Source organism: Engraulis encrasicolus, chromosome 6 (assembly GCF_034702125.1).
Source record: "Engraulis encrasicolus isolate BLACKSEA-1 chromosome 6, IST_EnEncr_1.0, whole genome shotgun sequence".
NCBI lineage: Eukaryota > Metazoa > Chordata > Actinopteri > Clupeiformes > Engraulidae > Engraulis > Engraulis encrasicolus.
In genome coordinates, this window is record NC_085862.1 from 4,712,287 (window position 1) to 4,737,328 (window position 25,042).

Here is a 25,042-nt window from a genome sequence, read left to right on the forward strand (position 1 = left end):
TTTTAAAGGTTTTGAACTTTTTAGAATGTATTGATGTTAAAAAACGTATTTAATCTCTTTATTTACATGGTTGTTAGTTTTGTAAATGTGATATGATGTTTTTTCTATCTGTATTGGCCATTATGTAGCCATAGCTGCTGAAATGGCAATAAATGTAAACAATCAATCAATCAACCAATCACTCTATGCGTCTTGTCCCTCCAGACAGTGAAGAGGCCGCGTGTGATCCAGATCCCGGTCACCACCAGGCCGACACGTGCCATGTCCAGTTCCAACCTGCTGGACAACCCCACCAGGCCCACGCGTGCCATGTCCAGCTCCAACCTGCTGGAGGATCCCAACCATCGGCGGCCGCGTCGGGGCTCCGACACGTACAGCTACGACCGGGGTCCCCAGCGCGGCCGCAGCGCCTCCCCGCCTCGTAACGGCCACGACCTGCCCCTCATGTCCGGGTTCAAGCGCCTGCCGAACCAGGATGCGCCCGACAAGCCCATCAGAGCCACGCTCATCAAGAAGAAACCCACTGATGGTGAGGGGGAGCGAGGGGGACTGAGGATTATTTCTTTTGATATTTTTTTTTGGGGGGGGAGGGGGTTTATACCTTTATTTTTGAAAGGACAGATTAAGAGGTGACAGGAAGCCAGTGGGAGAGGGAGAGAATGGGGAGAATCAGGATATTACCTCAGGCCGGAATCGAACCGGAATTGAACGGGTCAACCTGTTTGAGCCGCGGCAGGGCCAGGAGTTGATCTTTTTTTAAAAGGCTTTGATTGCCTTGATTGTGGATAGGACTGTAGAGGTTATGACGGGAAGATGAGGAGAGCTTCTTGCCATTATCCTAACTCCTGTCCTCCCTTGTGCTTGTGACTTGGTGATGACATCGCAATATCTCGCAAAAGCGCAATTCAAAAGTGATTTTTTTTTCATTTGAGATCCCCCAAAAGTTGTTGTGGCTAGGCTGACATCGGGGAAACTTGTATAGTTTTCTGTTTCTCCATGGATGCGATGCGGGGCATCAGCGAAGGGCAAGGCTACAAGCACAGGTCTAGGACAGGAGTCAGGATGATGGACTGTGCCCAGGGTAGGGGTTGGGAAATGGCCACATTTCTGATTGGCTGTTGTATTGCACCAGTGGTACAGCACCACTGACTGCTAGGGTGTTTATGGGAACATTACAATTGCAGCTGTCATTTGAAAAAAAAAGGCACCCAAGATTATTGGATTGAATTCAATGAAAAGCCCTTATTAAGTGGTCTTATTCAGTGTCACGCAAAGAGCAGTTTGTTCATTGCCTCTAGCATTTGTTTTGATGATGTGGTTTCTATGATTGCATTGGCACAGCTTACCAGGGGTGCATTTCTCGAAAGCGCAGTTGTTAGCCAGTTAGCAACTTGGGTAGTTGCCAATGGGAAATTGCATTGCAAACAACGAAGTAGCTAATGTTGTTAGCAACTATGGTTTCAAGAAATACACCCCTGAATTGTTGTTGCTTGTTGTCTTTTTACAGAGTACGGCATGAAGTTGGGAAGTCAGATCTTCATAAAGCACATGACGCCAACTGGACTAGCTTCCAAGGAGGGAACCCTGCAAGAAGGAGATCTGGTGCTGAAGGTATCACCCAAACCTTGTCGTTTTTGAAATTCATATCTTTCTAACACGTGTATCAGTGTCAACAAGTTCCAGTTATGTCTGGTAAAAGGTCACTTTAACTGAGGGTCTGCCTCATTACCTCTGCAAAGGAGGTTGTGTTTTCGGTCGTGTTGGTTTGACTATTTGTCTGTTTGTTTGGTTGTCTGTCAGCAGGATAACTCCAAAATCTGTGGATAACTTTTTATGAAATTGTGTGGGGTTGCTGGAAATGACACAAGGAAGAAGTGATTACATTTTGGTGGTGATCTGGATCACAATCCTGATCCAGGAATTTTTAAAAGATTCTTCACCATTGTGGGATAGGGCAAATTTTGACATTCCAGTTTCTAACTCCCCAAAAACAAGGCAGAAAGACTTGGTGTTAAATCAGGGTGTAACATAGTCAAATGTTCTATCAAACAGCTCCCTTGGCGGAGGTCTGCACTCTCTGAGTGCATTTATAGTTTCGGAAGAGTCAACAGTTTACATCGTGCAAATTGTGATCAAAATCAACCCTATGGTCTAAATGTGCTCCAATGTTGCTCCGCAGATCAACGGGATGACGACGGAGAACCTGTCTCTGCTGGAGACCAAGCACCTGGTGGAGAAGTCCCGAGGGAAGTTGACCATGGTAGTGCTGAGGGACAACAGGAAGTTCCTGGTCAGCATCCCGGAAGTGGAGGACAGCCCTCGCAACAGCGACGACGAAGCGCATGCAGACAGCTCTGAGCTAGAAGGTGAGGGGGGTTTATACGGTACACGCAGACAGCTCTGAGCTAGAAGGTGAGGGGGGTTTATACACATAGACAGCTCTGAGCTAGAAGGTGAGGGGGGTTTATACACATAGACAGATCTGAGCTAGAAGGTGATGAGGGTTTATATACACATAGACAGCTCTGGGGCCTATACTAGGAAGGTTAAGTTAAGAGGTAAATGGAGTAGGCTCTTCTATTAGATGATTTACCTCTTAACTTAACCTGGTTTACTCCTGAACCAGCTTCTTAGCATAGGCCCCTGAGCTAGAAAAGTAAGGGGTGTTATACACACACACAGTTCTGAGCTAGAAGGTGAGGGGTTTTAAAGATGTAGAAAGTTCGATTTTGAAGGTGAGGGGTTTATACATGCAGACAACTCGGAGCTTGAAGGTGAGGTTTTTTATTATTATTATTCAGTCGGATTTTAATGTGGATTCCCCAGTAGCTGATCCAGCTGTTCCTGGCAACCACGCATACCGTAACATAAAGCATAACCACCAATAGTTTCAAAAGTGAAGAAAGTACAGGATATAAGAAACTTTTTTTTACCCACTCGTCTTCTTAGAGGGATTGCTCAAATGTATATATTTCTTTCTTTCTGCAGATATTTCAGATCTGGACTCTGATTCACCCGGCAGGGGAAGGTCCTCCCGCCCAGCCCGTCGACAACAAAGGTGCCGTTTGTTTTTTCATCTTTCATCAGATCGTTACATTGCCTCATCCAATACTCAGATCATTTAGGCAATACAAACATACATACATACATGCATCTTTTGAACTTTTTAAAATGTATTGATGTGACCAAACTTATTTAATGCGTTTTATTTATTCAATTATTTATGTCATTGTTGATTTTTAATGTGAAGTGAATATTACCTGTACTGGCCATGAAATAGCCTAATTAGCTGCATAATTGGCCATAAATGTAAACAAACAAAACCCAAAAAAACCAAACAAACATCCATGCATCTCTCTGGGGTCCATTTCTCGATTATTGTCGTTGCTAACCGTCTTAAGACCGTCTCACGACATAACACCATTCCCTTGGATTTAGTGATGAGCGTCGCTGTCAAGATGCAGTTGAGTCGCTCGTACAAAGGACTTTGCTAACGACGATAGCAAAGACGCTTTTGGGAAACGGACCCCTGGTCTGAACGGAGCTGAATTGGACCTTGTTGTTTTGCAGGACCAGAGCGGAGCCCCCTCCCCCCAAACCCAAGTCCCGTGACCCCTCCCCTAATCGCTCCACGCTCAACCGCTACCCGGTACACAGCCTGCCCCGACGGAGAGGTGAGCACAGCACAGCAGAGGAATGGCTAAACATCCAACTATCAGACATAGATGCTCTGACTTCCTTACTTAATACACACTAATGCACATTGATACATGTACACACACGCGCACGTGCGCCCACACACACACGCACACACGCGCGCGCGCGCGCGCACACGCACGTACGCACACGCACGCATGCACACACGGTCATCATCTCTCAAACTATTACAGTGTTTTTAAAAAAATATATAACTATGCAAAAAAACGCTTTCCTCAGTAAACCATGTTAGGAGTCCCCACGCTCACCTTCATGATGCTTGTGTCTGCCCACAGCTCCATCAGAGTCTGAATCGGACAGGAGCAACTCCCCACCGCCAGCCAGGAACGACAGCACAGACACCAGATACAGGTGAATAATATTGGCCCCAACAATAACAAGATAGGACTAAGCGCTCAGGGAATTGTTCAGAAAAAATCTTGAAGGTGCTCTTTGGTGTTGGGGAAGTCCAAGGCACTATTCTTGTGGAAAAATATTAAAAAGCCTTGGCTATTAAGTTTAAAAACATGGGAGCAGAACCCTGAAGAAGGCTCGCGCCGAAACGCATGGGTCTCTGCTCCCATGTTTTTAAACTTAATAGCCATGTTTCAATAAAGGCTTTTTAATATTTTTCCACAAGAAGGACTCCCTTTTTTGATAAGATACTGTAGTGTACACATTTGAGTTATGTCCTGCAGCCATTCCAAGCAACCCAGAACCACCAATCCATCTATTGGGCTGTTTTACGTTTGGCTTAATGTTGGAAATGGTTAAGACTGTCGGATAAGATTGTATCGTGAATACGGCTATTTTTGTGCCTGTTGATTGTGCTTTCTTTGGCTCCATGGTGGGCTAATGATGATGATTGTATTGTGTTGTGTGTGTGTGTGTGTGTGTGTGATGATGGTACTGTGTGTGAAATGATTGTATTGAGTCTATTGAAACTTATGATTGTACTGTATTGTGATTGCAGGACTCTGTCTGGTATCTCCACTCTCCCCAACCCTCGTGCGTCCCCCGCCCCCCAGAGCTGGAACGCCCCCCGTCCCTCATCCTCAGCATCGCGCCCCCGCAAACGTACGTACAACTAATTAAATAATATTAAAACTGCATTGCTCTGAACTTGAGGCATGCAATGAGCACATAATTGTAAGCAGGAACATGTGGGTAATGCAACAACCAACACTATATAGAATTGAAGAGAGAAGTTGGAGCACAATGCAGCTTAAAGTTTTAACCTTTTTATTATGGAAAACAACAGACTAGGGTTTCAATGTTTACAAAATCTTCACATTCTATGGAAGTAGTTTAGTTCAATGTTTATTTAACAGGAACAGTGCACAACATACAATTGAGCCAGATTACTGTATAACCACAAGGCATTTTTTTATCTATAGTTCCTGGAGAGGAATTGGTCTTAACAGGAACAGTGCAATTGAGCCAGATTATAACCACAAGGCTAATTTTAATCTGCGGTCCCTGGACAGGAATTGATGTTAAATGACCGTCAGCAGAACAGGTACAATAGCAGTAGCAGTGGATGACTGTAGTCCTCATGTGTGACCCCAGCTGTGTCTCTCTCCTCTCCTCCACAGCGGTGTCCGAGTCGGACTCGGACCGGGGCAGCTCTCCCCCTCCCCGGAGGACCAGCCCCAAACCGGACATGAGGTACAAGGTGCTGCCGGACCTGGCTCCCCCCACGCTGCGCTCCGCCTCCCGGGGATCCTCACCCTACAGACCCCCACCACCACCAGGTCAGTGTTGAACTTCAGTGTTAACCTCACTTTGCCTAAGCTTTCTGTTTATTAAATCGGTTGATGCAACATTGGGGGCAAGCCCGATGTACTTCACTTTCACACATTTTATGTTGCTGATTATGTTGTCTTTTGTAAGTCGTTGTGGATAAAAGTTTCTGTTAAATGGAATTGAATGGAATGGAATGGAATTTGCCAATAGTAATGTTCTCTCCCTGCTTGTGCAGCTGGACAGGCCAATGGAATCTATTTACCTACCAGTCATTTGGCTGCCCACAGAATGATTTATGCTTGTTGTGGTATAACATTCATCTAGCCATATAAAACAAACCTGGACCCTGTTTCTTGAAAACATTGTTGCTAATTAAGCTAGCACCTTACTTGGTTGCAATGTTATTTCCCATAGGCAAGGCAACGGAGTGAGTTGCTAACTGGTTAGCAATAATGCTGCTGAGAAACGCACCCCTGATCTTTTAACTCATCAATAGCATTTGTTAAGGTTGGGGAATATGAAGATAGAGCGGTTCTTGGGTGAGGTGGGAGGGGATCACGCATCAGGGAAGATGTCTTAACTGAATGACGTGCTTACTGTACATGTTCTCATCTTGTTATAGATTCGGAGTCGGAGTCGGATGGCAGCCACAATGACAACACCAGCAGATACAGGTACTAGAGGAAGGCCTGGAAGTCGAGGCCCCTACATAGCAGCCCCCAGCCTGCCTGGACGGCCCCTACCTTCGGAGCCCCAGGACAGGCAGGGGGGCCCTGATACAGAGGGGGGTCCACTGATCAACCCAAAGGCCTTTCATACAGGGGCCACTGATCAACCCAAAGGTGTAGGTTTGGTGTGGAAAGTGGGGTTTGCTATTTTTTTGCATTATATTTATGAAACAGTTGTGGGGACAAGCTAGAATGCTAGAGTGGTATGGACATGTCCCCACCATCCACACCTAACATTACACCTGATCAACCCATCACTCCCAAACTCATACCCTCACACGTAAAAAGCCCCAACTCTTTTTTTTGTTTTGTTTTGTTTCCCCCCCGCAGTTTTGTTTTCCTAAAGCCTCAACCCTTTTTTTGGTTGGATTTTTTTCCCCTTTACTTCTTGACTTCTCCCCTTTTTTGGCTATATTATATATACCGGTAATGCTTTTCATTTTGGTTTAAACTTGTTAGACCTTTTTTTTAGTTTTTTTTTTTTCAGTTCATCATCATGTATAGTTTGTGCCTTTTATTTTTATGTTATTATTTGTGTGTTTTTATTGTCAATATTGTGTGCTGTTGAAATAATAAAATGGAAGAAAATCATCCTGAGCATGTTTTCCATTCCATGCTTTCCATTATTGTAATCATTATCTTCCCTGCCATCTCTTTAATAATTAACACCTTGATGAACAATCAGCTGATCCGAGCTCACCTTTCCCCCTACATGACGCAGAATATTAAAACATAGACATGTACAGATACACAGATACACAGATACAGATGTACAGTCAAATAGAAATCACACATCAACCATAGTGGCCACTTATTAAAAAAAAAGTAATAGAATAAGCTGGCTTCCATTCTTCAGGCACATAGAAATGATGATCACTAGATGTAACATGTAGCATGCATGAGAAACCCGAGTCCAGTACTAATTATTCTGCCCCTCTATTCATTAATGAAGCTCTTTGTCCATTTCCTCCATACTCAGTCCCTCCCCATGCTTCCTCATTCATCATCATTCATCCTTATCTCCATATCGATGACCTCTGACCTCCGTGTATTACTCCTGTCTCTTCCAGAAAGCCCTCAGGGCTGAGAGCTAGAGCCCCGTCCATAGAGCCCCCGCGCTGGACACCTGCCCCAGGGCCCAAGCCAGCCTCCGACCGGGGTGAGTGACAATCACCTAGCACCCGCACAATATAAATATTATATTACATTACATTATTACATTACATTACATTAGTATTTAGCAGACGCCTTTGTTCAAAGTGACTTACAAGGAGCCATTTAAACAAGAACAGGGTAAGGCAGAGTGTACAGTTGCAACACTGATAGCATTGTCCTACAAAGAGTAAAGAGGACAATGCATTACAAAGTAGCAAAAAGTAAACAAAGACCTCAAGGTGCAGTGTACAGTTGCAACACTGACAACATTGTCAAACACAAGGTAATAGAAGCAACATTAAATAATAGGAAAGTAACAAGTAACATATTACATTACATTGCATTGCATTTGGCAGACGCTTTTTAACCAAAGTGTCTTACAAACCAGGATAATAATAGCCATATATAGCCATAATCATAGCCGACCGGGGTGAGTGACAATCACCTTCCAACCGCACAATATAATATAATATTATATTACATTGGTTTAAAAGCATCTGCCAAATACGATACATGCAAAGTGTCTTACAAACAAGGATAATAATAGTAATCACTAATAATAATCACTACCAGATACGCAGTGCACAGGAAATACAGAACAATAAGTGCAGATGTCAAGTAGGGTTAGTGTTTTTTTTAACTGCACACACACACACAGAACATGAGTCTGCCCCGGCACTGGGCCAGTTCAAGCATTTATGCAGTAAATAGTCATGAAAGAGAAGAGTCTTTACTTGCTTCTTGAAGATTGATAGAGATGAGACGTATCAATTATTGCAACAAAAAAAAAAACAAGAATCCATGCACAGCTTCTAAGGGCTGGTAAAAGCAGGACTATTTAACAATAATGTATACGTTTGGAAAAAAAACGTCACCCCACACTTGCTTGACTTTATTATTGGAGCGAACAATTGCAGTGGTTTGCCTCTATCACATCATCAGGGTTTCTTTTGACATAAATTATTGATAAGGCTCCACACAGATTGCTCAATGGGCCGGCTAACTGCAGCCGTGTTTGAGGCATTGATATGGCTAACACTAGGAAAGTAGATAGCAACCCAACTGTACAAACAGAGCTGGCTGTCAATCCGGGGGAATGTGTATTCACACAGAAATGTCAATATGGGATTTTAACTTCCACCCATAACCAGACTGACTTCCGGTTTCGTGCGTGTGTGTGTGTGTGTGTGTGTGTGTGTGTGTGTGTGTGTGTGTGTGTGTGTGTGTGTGTGTGTGTGTGTGTGTGTGTGTGTGTGTGTGTGTGACACAATAGGTGAGAGAGATGGTGTGTGTGCGCGCGCGCGTGCGTGTGTGTGTGTGTGTGTGTGACAATAGGTGAGAGAGATGGTGTGTGTGTGTGTGTGCGTGCGTGTGTGTGTGACTGTAGGTGAGAGAGATGGTGTGTGTGTGTGTGCATCTGCATTCCTGAATCTGATCATCAAAGTGTGACAAGAGTCTCTTTGTTAAGTGACGATTGACTTTAACTCTGCGTGTGCCTGTGCCTGTGCGTGTGTGTGTGTATTGCAACAGGTCACTCAGATTCTGAGTCAGAGGGAAGTTATGTGTCTGAGCCCAGAAGGGAGTCTCCGGTCCTCCGGGAGCCCAGAAGGGAGTCTCCCGTCCTCAGAGCCTCCATAAACTCCAAGAGAGGAGTCGGGTGAGTCAGTTACACCCCAAAAATGGCAACGTCATCACAACCAAAGCACACAGATAGGGGATTCAGGCCGACCAGAACGAAGCCGGTGTCGGTGCCCGCACAAGTTACGTTCGTCACTAAAGTGCTTACTAAAGTGCGAACCGCCTGTGTTCATACCGGGCTCCGAACTTTTCCTGCACGTGACTCTGTTACCGGGATGAACCTGCTGACAGCCACGTTGTCATCACGGTTCACAGAGAAAAAACAAGTATTTTGCCGTTCGCATCTGTGGCGTGAACACGACGGTCAGTTGACGATTAGGTGCGGGAACGGGCTCCAGCACGGTTCTCAGTCAGCCTGAATGTGCTATAACAGTCGCGGTTCTAGCCATGTGGGGGCCCTAGGTGAAATGTAGACATGGGCCCCTCTCTTCAATTAGTTTTGCTGAGATTTATCATACTGGGGCTGACTGTTAGGGACCCCTACATAGGGCAGACTTAGTGGGACCCTAGGCGGTTGCTTAGTCTGCCTACTGCTCAAGCCCCCTCTGCACACAGACGTCAGATACAGACTTCAAATGAAATATGATATTGTATTTCCAACCAAATGTGTATTAAATATGATATTTAATACACATTTGGTTGGAAATGTAATATGATAGTTTTTCCAACCAAATGTGTATTAAATATGTTTTATGTATCAGGAGTTCAGTTACTGTATATTGGCAACTAGACTTCTTTTGACTAAGATGACGGCGTATATACAGTATAAATGTACAGTATGAGGAAGTTGATGAGTCATCATTACTAACGGTAACATTTTTAACTTCCTGTGTGTGTCCAGAGGTCTTCCTGAAAGTCGGGCGTCACCAATCGTGGTCAGGCCAGTAAGCTCCTCCCTCCCCAGAGCCACGCCTCCTGTGAGACCCCCACCTGAAGGTCTGCTCCACCACCTGCACATTCAAATCAGATTCATATTATATTACAATTATTATTATATTATGTTTTGTGGTACCCAGAAGGTCTGCTACACTGCCTGATTTACAAAGAAAAAACATGCACATCCGTCTCAAAAATGGGTGCTGGACTAGCAAAGTAAAAAAATAGCAAAAAATAAAGTCCACAACACATTTTGGTAGTGTGATGACAGTCTGATGAAGGGCAAGCTGCCCAAAATGTTTCACATTAAGTAAGAGAAAAGGGAGTTTGGTGTTGTGGATGTTGTTGGATGTTGTTGATTCTTTGCTATTACTGTTTCACTGTTTCAATTATATTAATATTAAATTAAGCTCATTATTATATTACAATTTGTGCTACCCAACCAAATACAATGCAGTGGCTAACAGTTGAAATGTGTATTTACCACTAAGTACAACAACCAAATTGCTGGAAATTAATTGTTAAGTGAACCTGCACCACCACTTTTGAGGTTGTAGAAGGTTAGCATCCAGACTCAGGCTCAGCCTTAACAATGTTAGAACAGAAATTACAGGAAAGAAAAAAGGAGATTAGAACAACAGAGCTACTCTTGAATACTGAACATTAGAAACCTCCCTCATTGTTCACCCTCTCTTTGTGTGTGTGTGTGTGTGTGTGCGTGTGCGTGTGCGTGTGCGTGTGTGTGTGTGTGTGTGTGTGTGTGTGTGTGTGTGTGTGTGGTGTGTGTGTGTGTGTGTGTGTGTGTGTGGTGTGTGTGGTGTGTGTGTGTGTGTGTGTGTGTGTGTGTGTGTGTCTCTCTCTCTCTCTCTCTCTCTGTGTGTCTCTGTGCATGTGTGTGTGTCTTTGTCTTTGTCTGTGTGTGTGTGTGTGTGTGTGTGTGTGTGTGTGTGTGTGTGTGTGTGTGTGTGTGTGTGTGTGTGTGTGTGTGTGTGTGTGCGCGCGCGCGCGCGGTGTGTGTGTGTGCGCGGTGTGTGTGTGCGCGGTGTGTGTGTGTGTTGTGTAGAGTCCTCAGAGTCTGAGCGAGCGCCGTCTCCCCCCAGGCGATATGAGAGCTCAGACAATGGCAGCGATCACAGGTACACACAATCCCAGCATTCTCTTTCTCTCTACCTCTCTCCCTCTCTCTCTCTTTCTCTCTCTCTGTCGCTCTATCTCTCTCTCTCTCTCTCTCTCTCCCTCTCTCTCACACACACTTTCTCTCTTTGTCTATCTCTCTCGCTCGCTCTCTCTCTCACACACACACATGCACACACACAATCTCTCTCTCTCTCTTTGTCTCTCACATACTCTTTCACACCCTCTCTCTCTCTTTATCTCTCTTTCTCTCTCTCTCACCTCTCTCTCTCTCTCTATCTCTCTCTCTCTCTCTCTCTCTCTCTCTCTCTCTCTCTCTCTCTCTCTCTCTCTCTCTCACACGCACACACACAATCTCTCTCTTTATCTCTCTCTCTCCCTTTCTCTCACTCACTCTTTCTCTCCCCCCCCCTCTCTCTCTAATCAGAGTTCAATGCAGTGTGCTCCACCCCTCCTGGCTTCTCACCAGTCTCAGGTGTCCATTACTCAAACAGGCCTAACGCTAACGCTTCCAAACAGGCCTACTCTAACTCTAACGCTTCCTCCTCCTGACTGCCCCACAATAATTAGAGGGAAATGTTCAGCAAAGGGCACTGCACATTAAGGAAGTTCTGCTATATGTTTTGTTCCAGCTTATATGACCTCAAATGTCCTAATGCAGGTTGATTAGTTATGGTACGTTTTGAAATGATAATGCAAAGAAATGATGACTGATCATTTTCTGTCTGAGGCCAGGGTGGATGCCCACGCCTAAGAATACTGGACTACAATACCAATTATATCCTTAGAATAAGTGTCCTGTTTTCTATTTCATGAAATGTTAATTATTTTTTGCAATTCTTTATTTTTAGCTTACCCCGTGCAAATGGCACTCTACGCTCAAATATGTCCAGGGCAAGTAACAGCCAGCCTCAAGGTAGGTTCCATTCTCCTGTTTGTGTATTAAGACAAGGGTTGCCAGATGTGAATGATTATTTCTAACCCAGTAAATGCTGGGTTATACTGGAGGCACTAAATTTTGCATAATTTTTAACCCATTTTAGCCTGATGACTTTTATATGTTGTTCGACCTTTGGTGCCTAGAGCGACATATACGCTGCATTCAGGCTCATGAAATGTTAGTTTTTTAATACAAATGTGGGTATGTTACAGCTGAATTAACACATTCTAATGCACGAAGGTCTTGGGGTTTACATTCAACTTATTTCATGTTTTTATGTGCATCAGACGCTGAGATATTCAGGTTTTTATAGGCTGAGGGCAACATTTCCAACAATAAGGGCTGTTCAGCTTGCGTTTTTTGCAGGTGCTTTAGGCATCAATCGGTTAACTAAATTCAATGGACATCTATGGTCATATACCTAAATAAAATCCTACCTAAGATGGTCATCCTAAACAGACTAATTGTGTGGGAAAACTCCTCATCTGGCAACCCTGATTGAGAGACCCTGAGAGGGTTAACGATTAATGTTGTAGAGATGAATGGAATGAACGTGTTTACAAACGCCACAGATAAATGTTGACTGGTCTCTTAAAGCATTACTATCTTAATGTGCAGTATCATAATGATTCTCTAGTCCACTTACCAGATATAAAATACTCAGCAGTTCTGTATGTATCTGGAAACCGTACTATAAATGATTTTTCACTAAGCGTATAATCTATATTCATGAAGAATGTTATTTTTATTTTTCAGCCATGGCCATTGAAGAGCCAGTTTACTCCCTCCCTCCAGATGCCTTCCCAACACGTACCCCAGGGTGAGGTTTTAGTAAAATTTACTGTCTCTCTCTCACGTGCACCCGGGTAAGGGTTTACTTTCTCTCTCATTCATCTGCCGAGCGCCAGCAGGTCCATAGTGGACTTTATGTAGCCAGGCCGTGCCCTCCTAGTGACGCTACACCTTCAGCGTTGCTACCAGTCAGGTCAAGAGCAATGCAAGTACTTTCTGAGTTCCTGAAAAATCGGGAACTCCTCCCACTTTGTTGGGAAGCAAACAACCATTAGCAAACCAAGGAAGGCCGTTTGGGAAATGTTTATTGTTATGATCTTGGTCAGACCAAGTCTCGAAGAGATTTGAAAGTTGATGATAATCAGGCTAGACTTTATGTACATTGCAGAGTTTATTCCCCCATCAATAAGCTTTATGCAGCAAATGCAATTGCCAATTGCTAACTTAACAATTTATATTTGTGACAGCTACACACTGCATGAACCATACAGTCACATGAATGCTACAGGTTGCTCAAATATGTTTTAAAAAAACATCTGAGAGGTTTGACACCCTCTCGATATGTCAAATTTCACAGTTTCTTTCTGATTTTACCAGCCCAATAGAAACAGGAAAGGAATATTTGATACAGCAGATAGCAGATGTTTACCTGTTTACTGTTGATTCACAATCAAAAATACGGAAACAATTTACATGACGCCGGCGTCATAGGCCTACTTATGACATAGCAGTGTCATAAGTGTTGTAATGCAAGCATGCATGTGTCATAAACGTTATGTCAACATTATATTTTATGACTGTCATTAAGTGACATTCGGTTATGGTAAAGACAGCCCTAACAATGTCAACTTTTCATGACTATAAAACATTTATGACATGACATCACGTTTATGACTCGTCCATGGTTGTGTCATGACACTGCTTTGACACTCTTATGACACTATTAGGTCATATGTATGACGCCGGCATCAAGTAAAATGTTACCAAAAAATACTGTAACTTGACCTGTCACAGGTCATGACTCATGTCACTGTTTTGACATTATTATGAGACTCTAACCTGACATCCCATGTGCTGCTCTTGTGCAGGTACAGCTCCGATCAGAACGTGGCAGAGTTCGTAAAGGAGGGCAGCGTGGGCTTGCGGCTGATTGGTGGAAACGATGTTGGCATCTTCGTTGGCGGTGTTCAGCCCAACAGCCCGGCACAGAAGCAGGGCATGAAGGAAGGCGATCAGATCATGCAGGTACGTGGAGTAGAGACAAGGCAGCTGACCGCTTTGCAAAAAGTCAAAGAATGCGCGCACATCAGTAGCACAGGTGCGGGACCAAACATAAGATAACTGAAAAGAAAATAAAGGTCCGCAAGACTGTTAAATGCTCCCAAAGATTGAATGGCGCTAAATCTTTGGGAGCGCCATTAAATCTTTGAGCGCATTTAACAGTGTTGCTGACCTTTATTTTCTTTTCAGCTGACAGCTTTGACCAGGCACCAGGGACAAATTTATCTGATAAGACCCCTTATCCAGTACATATAATCAGGTCTCCAAATTAACACCCTCCAACTGGCCAAATGCTGGTGAAATTTCAGTTTGGCTGGTAGAAAAGAAAATGTATTAGCCACATTGACCCATTGGTGAGTGTATGTTTAGCTAAGATTAACGTCTACTAGCCATTCTGGCTGGTATGAAAAAAAGTTAATGTAGAGCTCTGCATACAATGTTATGATAAGGGTCCAATTTTATGCCCCCTCTCTCCCTGGGCCCGGTAGAAATGACCCATTAATCCTGATTTGTTGGCTTCCCTGAGTGGCACATGAAACTCTTTTCACTGTCACTCTTTAGAGCTACTTCAGACAGCACAGAGCCTGGTTGACCCTCATTATTATCTGCAGATGGCAATCCAGTGTGGAGCCATTTAATTCTGTTGAGATGTTCATAGACAAACGTCATAGATGGTAGTTTGAAAACATCAGTTATCTCCTCATGACTTCTGAGTCATGACTCAATGGTTAGGGAGTTGGGATTTGGAGGGTTGTCTGTTAAAATCTCTTTCTAGTACCTCCATCCATGGCTGAAGTGCCCTTGACCAAGGCACCTAGTGTAACCCCAGGGACTGTAATAAATACTCTATAATAAGTGTCTTTGGATAAAAGCATCATGTAAGTAAGTGGAGTGTAATGTAATGTCATGTACTGTCTCTTGTAGGTGAACGGCGTGGACTTCAACCACTTCACGCGAGAGGAAGCCGCCATGTACCTGCTGAACATCCCCGCGGGAGTGCCCGTCTCCATACGCACACAGAACAAAATGAACAGTAAGTACCGTACCTGTACTGCAGGGGTGGGGAACCTTTTTCAATCGAGGGGCCACTTCAAATTCATCCGAGGGCCATAAAAGTCCTCCGAGGGCCGTACTATGAACACAAACCAGGATTTCCCCCTGCACTTTAGGCCTATATTGAAGGTAGCCACCTTTAAAACACACCACACCTTCTGTAGGTCCCCTGAATATAACTTAATTGTATTGAAAATATATTTTCTAAGATTGCTTTACAAAATATGTCATATTTCATGTGAAGCTGCATAACTTTAAAACTATATCGGGGACGATTAAAACGGCCTCAAGGGCTGTAAATGGCCCTCGAAGCATAGGTTCCCCACCCCTGCTGTACTGTATGTAACTGTGCTGTGGCAGACAGGAGATACATACTGTGGCTGATTAGTTGTTAGCTAGTCAACTACTTGGAGGGAAAAAGGACGCCAACAGATAAAAACAGATAGCAATGTGTGACATGGTTACATAGTAGCCAGTTTCTCCTGGTCATTAGCTCCCCATTATGTCCTTCTGTAATCAATACTGTAGGAGTGCCATTCTGGAACTCAGAGTTAGATAATACTGTATGGGTTAAGCATGATGGTGGACAGAAGGCACAAAGGATCATGTATAAGTTTAACAAAGAAAAAAACACACAGATATGTCTCAAAAAATGGGTGGAAGACGAGCAGTCACATGAAAATTGAAAATAAAGTCATTAACACCAAGCTCCCGTTTCCTTTTCATTTTAAATTAAGAGAAATGGGAGCTTGGTGTTGTTATGTGGACTTTACTATATTTTCAGATTTCTTTTGACTTTCCTTGTCCTGCACACATGTTTTACAAAGGACCATATAGCCACCACTCAACGTTAAACGCCATTTTGCTGATAAGAAAAAGAAAGACGTAAAGTGTGTCTATATTGCCTCAGCTCATTTTCTGGTTACTGTGAGTGATGTGTGTACATATGGCAAAATGCTGTGTTCTCCCATTGACCTTTATGCTATGAAGTAACTTGTATGCGTAAGAGCCAGCGGAGAACTTTACAGCAACCCCGCACCCATAATTTTGCAACAGCCAGGAGGACATTGTCTAGACGAGACTACCCACTCCTTCACTCACTCACCAAGTTCCTCATCGGCCTTTAACCCCTACACACCATTGACCTCTATAAGTACTTAGTACAGTATCATTGCTACACACGGAACAAATCTACAAGTTTCTTTTGTTTCAGACATGTAAATTCGATTCTCTTATCGATTCTAATTTGTGGAAATTAAATAAACTATTAACTATTAACATAAAACCAAGCTGAACTTTTACTGGTACCATCAAAACTTTTAGCGGTTCAAACGAGTGGCTGCTTTTGTTTGCTGTTGGCCTACTAAATTAGTAGTGCTTGCTGGAATCCACCAAGTGGGAAAGTTACAGGTGTGTGCCGTGTTCATGCTTGGAATCGATAAGAGAATTGTTAAGTAAACTGCCAAACGATTCCATGGAATCGGGTTGCACGGAATCGGTTCTCAACAGGAATCGATTTTCAATTCCCATCCCTACTTTTACCTGACATGTTTCGACGATGAAACTTCCGTATTCAGAAGTTTCACCGTCGAAACATGTCAGGTAAAAGATAAAAACTAAGGTGTAGGTCAGGGGGCTTCTGCGTTCCATTTAGTAGTGCGAAGGTGCTCTAGACGTAACTTAGAGATGTTTGATGAAATCCAAGCTTTTAATTAAACGTAGCTAGTTCATATTTGAACAGTTAAAAGTTGCCAACATGTTTCGGCCAAACGTTGGCCTTCATCAGGGCTTTAAAAGAGTTCAAACTTCCCCTTACTTCCCTTTATGCATTTTGCGTCATGCTTAGGTGCGCGTCTCCAGTCCCTGCGTGCCAGTAGCGTGCGCGCCAACGAGTCTCCAATTCAACCCAAAACAAGAGTGCCTTGGATTTCATCAAAAGATAAAAAACTTTTACATGTCTGAAACAAAAGAAACTTCAATATTTGATATAACTTAAAAACTTTAAAGGGACACTGTGCAGGAAATGGTCAAAAAAGGTACTGCAACTATGCTACTCATTGAAACTGGGCTGCCTATTGCCAAATTTGATCTTCACATGAAAGTTTACGATGAAATAAACAAGTATTTCCTAGTATGGTCCAAGTAGAGTCATTTTCGCAGCTAAAATGGCTATTTTTGGAAATTCAAAATGGTGGATCATGGAGAAGATCTCCCTTTTCATGTATGAAAAGTGCAATTTTTCCAGTCATAACGAATACTTAGAATTTGATGGTGGTGGTAAGTATTCATGAAAAAGTTATCATTAGTGAATGGGCAGCATGAATTCTGGAAATAAACAACTAAAAATCTCACACAGTGTCCCTTTAAAAACTTTTAAGACACAATGAACATCATCATAGGCGTGCACAGATAGACACGAGGTGTTGCTTGGGCAGCACCAAGTTGCCTTTAATGGACAAAAGTGCCCTTTTGAAAGTTCGTTTTTTATTTTTATTTTTTATTATTTTATTCCTTAAATGTAGGGTTAACGCTGTAGTCGATGTTCCCATCATCATTTAGACATGACTGTCAATTAAAATCGCGTGATAATAATGCCTCATGCCCCCTCCAACGCTACACATCCCTCCATTTGTCAACGTGAGCGCGCTTGAACTGACAGATTCGAAAGCGCGTTGCGCAGGCAGTGTGGCGGGCAGCCCCCACCGTTCTCCCCTCCAGCCAGGTAACAGTCAATAGCCTATTTAAGATGTTGAAAGTTGCTTGTGAGTGACTTTGGAAGTGATCTAAATAGAGCCTTGACTTTTATAATGAGACTTTGCTAATTGTGCATTTATCAAATCTACCGCAGAAGAGGTAGCCCAAGTTATGTCAACAATTAACACAGTGTAACATGATTGTAACAACCAATGAATCCAGAAGTTGCTCAAACAGTTTCAGGTCTAACGATTAGAGTAGAGAGGGGCAATACGCCCCCACGGGGTAATACGCCCCCTGCCCGTTTTTCCCATTTTGACTACTAGATGGCACAAATTTCAATTTGCATTGTTGCTATGAATAGTCCTGACCACGGGGATAAACAAACATCCGCTGTGGATAGCATTTTAGCGACGCAGTGGAGGAAAGTAAAATTTTCTGGCTAGTCATGTAATTTTCTGGCGTCAGTACATAAGCATTTACACAGGTAGCCTAAAAGCTTCATATTACGTTGTATTTACAATAGAATCATACAAATTTTGATTATTGATTGGAATGTTGTTTCTTTCATTGTTTGGTTGAAGAAAACAATCAGTGAACCAAGTAGTTTGGGTTTTTTTTAGGGGGGCCTATTCCCCCACCTTAGGGGGGGCCTTTTACCCCACTAGCGGGGTAAAAGTAGCCTGGTTCACACCAGACGGTGTATGTGTAGCTTTGGCGCCCCCTGGCGGAGCAGAGCTACACACACTACCGTCTGGTACACAGCCATAGAGCACGCTCCGTCTCCAACCAGAAAATAGACGGAGCATTTATTTCTTAAATATAAACGGTAACTCACATTGAGGAGTCACAAGACAGATTAGAGACTTGTTTGACTCTTTAAAGATTAACAGGAAGGTTTTTGAAGGAATTTGTTGGTGAGGAGGCCGTGCAGAAGCAATAAATTCTCAGCCTATTTTCTGGTTGGAGACGGAGCGTGCTCTATGGCTGTGTACCAGACGGTAGTGTGTGAAGCTCTGCTCCGCCAGGGGGCGCCGAAGCTACACATACACCGTCTGGTGTGAACCAGGCTAGGGTAAAAGGCCCCTTTAGCACAATTTTTGTTTTTGTTTAAAATGTCATGAAGAATTAACTTTGGCCAATTTTCCATGATGGGTTATTGTTCACCTCACTGTTGTTACCAACTATGGTTGAAATTAACACAGATGGTTAACATCTTCTTGGAGAAAAAATATCTTTTCCTTAAGGGGGGCTTATTCCCCCTCTCTACTCTAACCTGTTCTGTAGAATGTTTGGGAAACAGCGAGAGGATTCAACCCATGTTTGGGAAAACGTCGGCCTCCTGATGAAATATGCAACGCGCCAAATCACATTTGTAACAGACGGCGGCATGGAACAGAACAGCGGTCATGGCCAGGGAGGAAAAAAAAGTTTGTGGGTGAATTCCAGCAAATCTGCCACTTATAGCCTTCTGCACAGCAATAATAACAGGGTGCACAGTAATGTCTTATGCGGCGGCGAACAGGATTGTGTTTAATGACACCTCCAGAAAAGTGTTATTAGGCCTATTTACACGGATACAATCTCCGACCCAAAGAAGCAGTTTTCACTCACAATAGGCTACCAGTGTAATACGATTTGATAATGTCTTGCAATGATAGTTGGGCTTTAATAGTGGTCTTAACAGTTTGAAAACACACATGAACTAATTAAAATCAGTACTAATGGAGGAAAAATGACCGGAGATGCAGAGTTTTCCAAGTAAGGAATCTGAATGAATCGCTTCCTGATGACTGCAAGTATGTTCAACTGCTGCGCTGGGAGACGCACAGTTAAAGCGACAGTACACTTTTTAGTCCATGCGGTAAATTATGCTCTCGGTATGGTAATCTAATTATTTTAACTTTCCTACATAATATTCATAATTTTAAACATTTTTAAATATTTGGTTTATCTTACTGTGGAATTTTCATTAAAATGTGATTTAAAAAATAAAAATAATTATAACCGAAGCGCGACAGCCGCCAGTTCCACATGCCCCCCACCATCACCCCAGGACCTGCCCCCCAAAATGTCTGTGCACGCCAGTGAACATCATACATTGACCTTTAACACCTTGTAGTTTACAAGAAGATCCTCAAGTCCAACATCGGCAACTCCTTCTACATACGCACGCACTTAAACATTGTAGGTATTAGTGCTAATAGATGTAACACTAAAATAAAGTGTTACCAAAGTTTTTATCTTTTACCTGACATGTTTTGACAGTGAAACTTCCGTCTTCATACAGTAAGTTTCACCGTCGAAACATGTCAGGTAAAAGATAAAAACATTTTCATGTCTGAAACAAAGCAAAATAAAACTTGAATATTTGATACAACTTTAAAACTTTTAAGACATGGCCCTACCGTGGCGCATATGATGGGGCACTTGTTTGCTAAGCGGCTTCGGGTTTGATTCCCGGCCCGGGTCCTTTGCCAGTCCTTCCCCGTCTCTCTCTCCCAATTCACTTCCTGTCACCATCTGCACTGTACTATCATGAATAAAGTCAAAAAGACCAAAAATAATCTTTTAAAAAAAAAAAGAACTTTCAGACATAATGAACGTCATACATCTACCCTTTAACCTTTAACCCTTTATAGTTTACAAGAAGATCCTCAAGTCCAACATCGGCGACTCTTTCTACATCCGCACGCACTTCGACCACGAGGCGGAGGGCAACGTCGGCCTGGGCTTCACGCGCGGCGAGGTCTTCCGCGTCCTGGACACCATGCACAAGGGCAAGCTGGGCAACTGGCTCGCCGTGCGCATGGGCAACGACCTTCATGAGCTCGACAAAGGCACCATCCCTAACCAGACCAGGTGCGTGTGTGTGTGCGCGCGTGTGTGCGCGCGCGTGCATGTGTGTGCGCGCGTGTGTCACACACACACACTGTGTGCGCGTGAGTGCGTGTGTGAGTATGCGTGCGTGCGTGTGTGAGTACGTGTGCATGCGTGTGTGCGTGCATGGGTGTGCATGTGCGTGTGCGTGTGTTTGTGCATGTGCATGCATGTGTATGCAGCCATACAGTACATGCAAATTGGTTATGACAAGCATGGTTCAATGGAAAGATTCTGAAGTTATCACATAAGTTTCTTTAACAACTTCCCAGACTGTTACCCATAAATCATCGATTTCCCAGACAACAAAAAGGGAGGCTTGTAGGGAGGTTTAAAATTTAATTGTACAGAGTATGGTGACAATGAAAGACTTTCCATTTCTATTTCTATTTCTATGTCTCTGTGTGCTGCAGGGCTGAGAACCTGGCGAGTACAGAGCAGGCCATGAGGGTCTCTGCGGTGGAGAAGCAGGTGTCGGGCCAGCGGGCAGAGTTCTGGAAGATGAGAGGTCTCCGCGGCGCCAAGAAAAACAACAACAATAACAGACGCACGCGAGACGACCTGCTGCAGCTTACCATCCAGGGCAAATTCCCAGCCTACGAAAAGGTCCTGCTCCGAGAAGGTGAGGAGACACAGGAGACACATAGACAAACTATTGACCCCTTTAGAAGTAACATCTTCACTGACTGTGCAAAAGGTCCTACTCCAAGAAGGTGAGGAGACACAGGAGACAAATAGATCAGGGGTGAAAGAAGATGGGTGTAAAATTTACAGCTGGTGTGCCGTTCCGGTCCGAGAATAGTTCTAATACTGCCCAAAAGTCTGCTATTTAAGTAGAGCACACGTACAACTACACTCTTCCTGAGACAAGTGTCCTCTTATAATGAGACACCTGAAATAGTCATGATGCAATATGTAGTGTACGTTTATTTTGTTTGTTTGCTGGTGGGGGTAGCACCACTAATAAACCAAAATCACTTTCACCCCTAAAATAGACAAACTGTAATACAACACATTTATAATGCAACACTGTCTTTCAAATCAGTCTTTCCGTTGTTGCGTACCGTATGCTGATATGTTATATTGTGATTAAAGGTGGAATATATTCCATATTCCTTCAGTTAATGTCAGTCAAGAATTGTTTTATTGTTATGTTCTATTAATTGTATTTCCTACTTTCAGCCAATTTCAAGCGACCCATCGTCATTCTTGGGCCTCTGAATGACATTGCCATGGACAAGCTGGCTAGAGAACTGCCCGATGAATTCCAAGTCGCGGGTAAGTTGCTTTACAGTTGACTGTAAACAAAACTATTTAAATACATCAGAAGACTCTCGTCTAACTTGTTTAATACATTACAGAAATGGTTCCAAGGACTGGAGCTGACCGAAGCTCCTCTACTGTGATCAAGCTGGACACTGTGAGGAAAATCGCTGAGCAGGTAAGACATGAAAATGGAGTAGAGACTAGAGGTTAACCATGTTTAGTGGTTATTATCCGAAGTGATAGTCCTTTACAAAATGCATTAATTATAAATGGAAATGATGTCATTAGGTGCTAATGGACACTTATTCCACCCCTAGTTTGCATTGGGAAGAATATGTATTACAAAGTCCCCTAGTAAATATTTCAGACGAAGTTTATATACTGTAAGTCAGTGTCTGCTTAAAGGGACACTGTGTGAGATTTTGAGTTGTTTATTTCCAGAATTCATGCTGCCCGTTCACTAATGTAACCTTTTTCACGAATACTTACCACCACCATCAAATTCTAAGTATTCTTTATGACTGGAAAAATTGCACTTTTCATACATGAAAAGGGGGATCTTCTCCATGGTCCGCCATTTTGAATTTCCAAAAATAGCCATTTTTAGCTGCAAAAATGACTGTACTTGGACCATACTAGAAAATATTTGTTTATTACTTAGTAAACTTTCATGTAAAGATCAAATTTGGAAATAGGCAGTCCAGTTTCAATGAGCAGCATAGTTGCAGTACCTTTTTTGACCATTTCCTGCACAGTGTCCCTTTAATGTACAATCTAAGTATACATTGATCTCTTGGAATTCCAATGAATGAATGAATGAATGAAAGAATGAATGAATACATGAAATCTCAATTGTTTACAACAGTGCAAATGTATCTTCAGTTTCACCATATAAAGACAGTAGTAGACACTGGCCGATTTCTAGTGAAGAATACCATACCAATACATAAATGATTAAATAATTTATAATTTGCTCTCCTAGGAGAAGCACCCCCTGCTGGACATCACTCCTACTGCGGTGGAGAGGCTGAACTACATCCAGTACCACCCCATGGTCTTCTTCCTCAGCCCCCACAGCCGCAAGGACGTCAAGGCCATGAGGCAGCGCTACGCCCCCGACTCCAACAAGAGCTCCCGCCGCCTCTACGCCTCCGCACTCAAGATGAAGAAGAACTACGCCCACCTCTTCTCTGGTTAGTTACTGTAATTAGAACTACAGCCGCCTCTTCTCTGGTTAGTTACTTACCTATCCTCCTCCATGACTGAGGTTGGTACCCTGAGCATGGTACCGTCCCACAACACTGCTCCCATTCGGCTGCCATTGGGGACTTCCCCCTTGCACGGGTGAAGCGTAAATGCAATTTCATAGTGTGCAGTGTGAACTTGTGTGCTGTGGAGGCCTGTGTCACAATGACAACGGGAGTTGGAGTTTCCCAGTTGGGCTTTCACTTTCACTTCCAGCCGTTCTGGCAGTGCAAATTGTACCTTCAAACTAGCACACATCATTTCACTCAAGGAGAGGTGTGAAATGAGGGCATTTCCAGAAATGTTACAGTATCACATCAAGGCTTACACCACCAAAATGAGACCAGCAATGCAATGAAACATTGCAAACATCACAAAGTCACTATCTGGCTACTGCAAAAATCTGGTATTTTCTTGTTAAACTGATAAGACAGACATCCTTGGTAAGAAATGTGTATATAAAGGTGAAGATTTGTTTCTATATAACAAATGTGATATATTAATATGATTTAACCAGCAACGGAAAATATTGCAAATATCACTATAAAAAGTACTTCTTGACTACTGTAAAGACACAGCACTGTGGCCTATATCCTTGGTATGACATGTGTTTTGAAAGTGAAGATTTGTAATTAATAGAACAAATGTGATGTATTAATATGATGATGTATTCTTCTTATCTACTTGCTTCCCCAGCGGTTATTGATGTGCAGCCTGGCTCAGCCGTGTGGTATGACATCATGAAAGACAAGATACGGCAACAGCAAGCCAAGCCTGTCTGGGTCTCAGAAGTCACGGTATGCACGCCCACTAATACTACACACACACACACACACACACAGGCACAGGCACAGGCACAGGCACAGGCACAGGCACAGGCACAGGCACAGACACAGACACAGACACAGACACAGACACAGACACAGACACAGACACAGACACAGACACAGACACACACAGACACACACAGACACACACAGACACAGACACACACAGACACACACAGACACAGACACAGACACAGACACAGACACAGACACAGACACACACACACACAGACACACACACACAGACACACACACACAGACACACACACACAGACAGACACACACACACACACACACACATACACAGACACACACAGACACACAGACACACACACACAGACAGACACACAGACAGACACACACACACAGGTATTCTCCTTCAGTGTGAGATGTGTGTGTATCCCACTTGAGGTCAATACTACACCACAGGGGGAAGATTCTGACCACACTTTATAAATCGATACCAGACGGCACTTTGGCCTGATGAGAGGGGATATTGATTCCATCTTGTTGGTTTCCTTGTGTTTCTATATACCTGTCTAGAACTTTTTATAGTCGACACATTAGTATCGCTTTGAAAACCTATCCAAATATTTTTTTATAATGTGGTCTTATGTGCTACATGTTTATTCTACACCTCAAGGAAAAAAGGGGCATCTCTAAAACAAGAAAACATCAAGCTTTATTTATTGCTTTATGTATTCAGTTATTTATTTTACTAATCCTCTTCGTCCAGGCTGGGACGTAAGGTCGCAATCATACACTGCCACTGAACCCTGTCTGGTGTTTTGGCCTGTGCTTCCTCCCAAGACAGCCCCATTTATTTATTAATTACATTTTATTATAATGTATAGATTAATGTATGGCCCTGCCATGGCTCAAACGGTAGGGCACAGTACTGTTACATCGGGAACCAGGGTTCGATTCCGGCTCGAGGTCATTTCCCCATCCTCCCCCATCTCTCTCTTCCCCTCACTTCCTGTCACCATCTCACACTTTCCTGTCAATAAAGGCATAAAAGCCCCTAAATACATATATGTATATATATTTTGAAATTATGATTGTAGGCCCTGCCGAGGCCTAACGGTAGG

The 25,042-nt window shown here is 43.2% G+C and overlaps 1 protein-coding gene across 3 annotated transcripts in view; it reads left to right on the top strand.

Moving 5' to 3' along the window:
* Positions 1–25,042, top strand: part of tjp3 (tight junction protein 3) — a 43,622-nt gene that overhangs the window by 15,284 nt on the left and 3,296 nt on the right. For all 3 annotated transcript variants that reach the window (XM_063200497.1, XM_063200496.1, XM_063200498.1), the window contains exons 5-27: positions 205–529; positions 1,508–1,611; positions 2,180–2,366; positions 2,989–3,058; positions 3,571–3,674; positions 3,993–4,068; positions 4,670–4,773; positions 5,292–5,450; positions 6,065–6,116; positions 7,241–7,329; positions 8,856–8,982; positions 9,805–9,899; positions 10,903–10,975; positions 11,825–11,889; positions 12,670–12,733; positions 13,794–13,950; positions 14,911–15,019; positions 20,376–20,595; positions 21,027–21,235; positions 21,796–21,891; positions 21,975–22,054; positions 22,862–23,072; positions 23,821–23,921. In XM_063200497.1, coding sequence (XP_063056567.1) covers positions 205–529; positions 1,508–1,611; positions 2,180–2,366; positions 2,989–3,058; positions 3,571–3,674; positions 3,993–4,068; positions 4,670–4,773; positions 5,292–5,450; positions 6,065–6,116; positions 7,241–7,329; positions 8,856–8,982; positions 9,805–9,899; positions 10,903–10,975; positions 11,825–11,889; positions 12,670–12,733; positions 13,794–13,950; positions 14,911–15,019; positions 20,376–20,595; positions 21,027–21,235; positions 21,796–21,891; positions 21,975–22,054; positions 22,862–23,072; positions 23,821–23,921 — 2,877 coding nt within the window. The remainder of the gene's footprint in view (positions 1–204; positions 530–1,507; positions 1,612–2,179; positions 2,367–2,988; positions 3,059–3,570; positions 3,675–3,992; positions 4,069–4,669; positions 4,774–5,291; positions 5,451–6,064; positions 6,117–7,240; positions 7,330–8,855; positions 8,983–9,804; positions 9,900–10,902; positions 10,976–11,824; positions 11,890–12,669; positions 12,734–13,793; positions 13,951–14,910; positions 15,020–20,375; positions 20,596–21,026; positions 21,236–21,795; positions 21,892–21,974; positions 22,055–22,861; positions 23,073–23,820; positions 23,922–25,042) is intronic.